Genomic DNA, 5,086 nt, shown 5'->3' on the forward strand with positions numbered 1-5,086 from the left:
TCACAAGAAAATGAAATAGGTAACTACAGTGGTAAAAACACAGAACAAAAAAATAGGTAACTACTGTCTCAATAACCATTAAGCCTAGGTAGCTTTTTTTACACTTAAAAACCATTGTATACAGGAAACTCCTATGAACCAATCGTATTCATAGGGATATATGATCACTACCCTTTCTCTTCTCTCCCCCACCTTTTTTCACATCAGAATTATTAAACAAAAGCCTCAAGTAAACCATGTTATGATCCAAAAAGAGAAGGAAAACCACGAGCTATCATCACTAAAAGAAAAAAAACAAATCCAAATAGGCCCTTCGAGAAAAACATTAATATCCATAAATTAGATGAGACTCTCCAGAGAAATTGATCAACCAGCTGTACAATTGAAATGATAATTGTTTATTTCTTCCTCTAGATTCCTCTACCATCGCTGTTGGAATCCATTAGAATGGTCAACCTCCTTGCAGTTTTGGTAAATTCGCTGCAATAGCATCAAAGACATAATCAACATTTGAACCTCTAAGACGGGTTTTGTATTTGCAACACAAGAGGATATAGTGACATTGATTTTTACCTGAATGCTTCATCTCCAATGTGCTTGACTGCCCCAGTTGTATCACGGTAAAGCATGTGACTTAGCACCACAGATTTTTCTATGCCAAACATGTCTGCCAGCTTTCTATACAATTCATCATAAGATCCAAGCATTGTGAGATCCATAGTCCGACCAATGTCTTCAGATTCCATAAAAACTTTACAGTGACCTGTCTCCAAACTAGCCATGGTTTCTTTTTGTTGATCCTTGTACCACTGTAACCTCTCAAGAGAAGAGCCTTGTGGGTGAAGAGCATAACCAAAACCATCTGAAAACTTGCACATTTTATCAGCATTTCCATCAAATGAATTATTTCGAGTAGGATCTGTCTTAGCAGAGGTGTTCAAAGAAATTTGCTGTTCGGTGAGAATTGTTTGGCCAAAAAGCACCAATTGGGGTGCCTTCACATCATCCACTTTCTTTGAAGGTTGAGTAGCAGTTGACATGGACAGTAAGCAAGAGACGTTGTCACCCGTGCCGACCTTTTGCATTGTTGCTGCATTGTTGGAGGAGACTCTCAATACTGGGGAAGCAGTGTGATCAAGTGGAGGGAAACCAGCTTGAAATAGGCCTGACTGCAGTTTATTGAAGTGGAGATTTGATAGGGATATACCATAATTAGCATGCCTGGCTCCCTGTATGCCAGCAGGAGTACTTTCAGCTAGACAACCAAACGGATTGCTTGGACCTAGAAAGTTGCTGGGAAATGCTGGCAATGAAATCTGACCATCAAAAGAAAAATCCGGGTGTTGAGGGAATCTTGGCTTCTTTTGTTGTGTTGAGTAATGGGAAAGATGAATGGTAGGCATGTTTGATACAATTTCAACCAGCCACGGGCTCACCCTTTTTACATTTTGAAGTAACTCTGGTTCATCCCATGTAACCTAAAAGTTCAAAAGATTATTTGGAGCTAAATAAAAATAGAAACACATATATACAGCCTGATTCTAAATGTGATAACATGCAAATTGGTAAGTAATGTGCAAACTAACATCATGAAATTTATTAATAATCTAATTCTCTAATAGCAAATTTATCAGCAACAACAATGTCCCATTTTTTTCTAAACATTCTATATTATTTAGTGCATATGTGCAAACAAATTTTCACATCTACTTGCTAACTCTAAATGTATCCAAGGTGAACTGTGTGAAGGTTCTGACAGATACAAAATGAATGATATCAATGCAGGTATAGGATTTCTACCAAATTCACTTAATGGCTAAGCTGTCCATGCCCATTATGGATGATAACACAAACCAACAAAATTACCAATAATACATGATTTATTGCAGGTAAAAAAAAATGCAGGGACCACCAGATTAAAAGCACAGTTCTCCATTTATCAATACCATGTAATAAAGTATGTTCAACTCTGGAAGGAAGATATTAAATTCAACAAACACGGTTAAACAGTACCTGGAGAAGTCTCCAAGGAGAGTTGGGCCATCTTGGATCAGCAAAGTTAACAGAAGAGATGGTTCCCATAAACCAGCTTATCCGCGAGGAGTCCTCTGTTTCAAAGGGCATCTTGAACCTCATTCCAGGACACCACCTAACCTGCAATGCGGCTCTAACTAAATTGGCCTTCACACAAAACTCTGGGGCACTTGCCCGGGGATAGTAAACAACCTCAAATGGCTGCATATTGGCAGCAAGAGTTGCAGCCTCAATAACTGCTTCAGGCCTCACTTTCCCCTTTGCATTTGGACTCAACCCATTTCTCAAGAGCTGGCTATCTTCCTCTCTCAAAAAAGCTGAAAACCCTCCATAAGGCATAGGACGAATCCCCCCACCTGAATTCCACCCTGCAGGAGCCTCAGGTCCTCCACCAATTCCAATCCCCCTCTTAGCCCGCCGAATTCCAACACGCAGATCATCCTTTTCTGCCCTCAAAAACACAATTGAATCCCCCGCCACAAGCTTCTTGTGATTCACAAAGCTACTCCACCCGGTAGTTAACAAGTGCCGGCGCGGCGTGCCCCTATAAATGTGCCTAAATTTCCATGTCTCACCATGAACATCCTTGGCAAGGATGTTCTGAACGGGAGGGTCCGCGGAATAGTCCAACCGAGGAAAAATTGTCTCAGCACAATATCTGGGAACAGAAAAGCCCCCACCATTGTTGGCATCAGACTGTGTCAAGGTTTTGGCAAAAGAAGGGGATTTATCTTTATTTTCAGATCCATTGATGCCTCCAACAGCATCATCCTCAAAATCACCCTCGTTTCTGGTCAAAGGAACAAGCCTAAGCTTTACATAAACCTCATCAGTTTCAGGATCAGCCATGTATTTGATAGCTCCAACTTTGCATTGAATGAAAGGTGGAATTTTGGGATAAACCCTGAAGTCCACGGGTCCACATGCATGTTCAGCATGACCCTGAGGAAAGTAGAACACCTTAGCATTCACCACTGGCATTTGAACCATCCCTCCCGCACACGCATGCCATAGCCGAGAATCCAAACACTTCTCCACCTCTTTCAATTTCTCCTTTGACTCCATCATACAGTAACCTGTTCTCACTGCAAATTCCTGCATAGATATAAATTTCCACAATTTCCCTTTTTAATTAAAAAAAATTATATTCCATAATTATCACCTTTTGAGAATCAGTAAAGTGCATTTTTGTGAATTTCTTACCTGAAATAGCATATATATGATCAAAACATAAGAATCCGTGCCACTTATCCACAAGTAAGTGATTGCAACAGAATTTTGGTAACAGACCAATTCTGACTTGAAAAGCTTCTCTCTTAGCTTCGGTGGAAGAAAAAGAGGTTTGTTTGCAAAATTGAAGAATCTCAAAGACTCCCCCAAGGTTCAAAGTTGAAACACGCCATGGATGGTTGAAGCAGAGAAGATAAGTGAAGGGTGAGTTGGGGGGACAGTGAAAAAGGTTTTAATTGAATTATTCTGAAAACCACAACATGTTTCAGAAAACACAGTTGGAGATCGTGGAGGAGGCTACAAAAACAGTTTCAGAATTCAGACTCAGTCGCTGTCTTGTTTGTGGAACAGGATAAGAGAGAGGGATAAAGAAAGAAAGGAAGATGATAAAACTAGAAAACACACAAAAAATAAATACAAAAATCTGTAACTAATTATACGATAATCTCTGTAACAATATCTCCTATAAGCTCCGTAATTGTAGTTCAAAATCCTCAAATCCGAAGGAAGACCCAAAAGTTGTTTTTTTTTTTTTTCTTTTCTTATTAAAACAATAGAAAAAAATTCAGGGAACCTTTGGCGTTCATAGATTCGGAGTGATGAGATGATGAATTGTATGATCGACACGGATGCGCGGATAAAGAGGCAGAGACATCAGACTTAGACCCACACTCTTACAGAGCAAAGCATAGCAGAGGAATCGTTTTCTTTTCGAGCTTTAGCTCATGCAATGCAAGTGTCCAAACAGCGCACACACAAGAAAAATAACAGAAAAAGCCTTTCTTTAACTACAACGACCCACTGGTGGTGGTCATAGTAATAATACCATGGGACATCACCACCTCTTCTAATACCTTTTTTCCATTTTTTTTTTCTAATCTTATTTGTTCTCGAAAAGGGGGAAACAAAAATAAAAACAAACAGTAATAACATTTCTTTTTCGTTGGATCTGAGAAACCTGTGTCTTCAAAAGCCGGCAAACCATTTTGAAGCATTTAACATTACAATATGTTATTGTGGTAGATTATTCATCAAAGTGTGATGATTAATAAATGATAGATCTGAGATTATAAATTTTTTCTCTATTTATGTGGTGATTTAAAATGGTTTAATTATACTTTTAATTTCAGTGTAATTATGCAATTTTAATCTCTATTTTTTAATTTAGGTAAATTAAATCTATATGTATCATAATTGTTTAATTTTATCCCTCCCTAAATTATTTAATGACAAGACATATTGCTTGATTTTAGATAAACTAAAAGTGTGTTTAAGTCATGTTCAATCAACATATCCTGTTACTGATCTATTATAATCTAATGTCATGTTAATAAAATCTAATAAAAAAAGGTGATGAAAAGATTGATAAAAATATTAAAATTACACAATTATGATATTTAATTGATGTAATTAACACAATTGAAATATGGTATCCAAAATTGTACAATCACATTTTTAAGAAGAAAAGTAAAATTAAACCATTAAAAATTGAAGATAATATTAATTAGTTTTTAACTATATAATAAACGAAAAAATGAGAGAAATAATACCGACTTTAAGGGAAGTGTAGTAGTTGGATATGTTGCGGCTAAAACATTGGGAAGAGGGACTGAAGCTGTTAATTAAACCCTAGTTAAGTTGAGTGAATCATAGTTAACTCTATTTGGGGGCAGGTGGGTTCAAACTACGGGATAATTGGGCATCGTTCGTTTTACCATTTGCGGCACGCCCCAAATGGTTGTTAGCTTCACATTCCTTTCGGCGCGTGAAAACACGCATTATAAGTCAATGTCGACAATGGCCATTATGGTCCATGGGTTTG

General features: G+C 37.7%; 1 protein-coding gene across 1 annotated transcript; it reads right to left on the reverse strand.

Annotated features, from left to right (window-relative positions):
• Positions 1-4,104, reverse strand: LOC114400007 (auxin response factor 18-like). Its single transcript, XM_028362246.1, has 4 exons — positions 3,238-4,104; positions 2,014-3,129; positions 574-1,478; positions 1-480 (listed from the first exon to the last, which is right to left on the reverse strand). Exons 1-4 carry the CDS (start codon positions 3,247-3,249, stop codon positions 411-413), a joined length of 2,103 nt encoding a protein of 700 aa, XP_028218047.1. The 5' UTR covers positions 3,250-4,104; the 3' UTR covers positions 1-410.
• Positions 4,105-5,086: the final 982 nt, after the last annotated feature.

Source organism: Glycine soja, chromosome 19 (assembly GCF_004193775.1).
Source record: "Glycine soja cultivar W05 chromosome 19, ASM419377v2, whole genome shotgun sequence".
Classification (NCBI taxonomy): Eukaryota; Viridiplantae; Streptophyta; class Magnoliopsida; order Fabales; family Fabaceae; genus Glycine; species Glycine soja.

Bases quoted from the DNA above. Each gene is read 5' to 3' on its own strand.
- LOC114400007 (XM_028362246.1), bottom strand. The intron at 1,479-2,013 runs GTACTGTTTAAC...TTGAACTTTTAG, and splicing joins CTCCTTGGAGACTTCTCCAG to GTTACATGGGATGAACCAGA. The intron at 481-573 runs GTAAAAATCAAT...ATGCTATTGCAG, and splicing joins ATTGGAGATGAAGCATTCAG to CGAATTTACCAAAACTGCAA.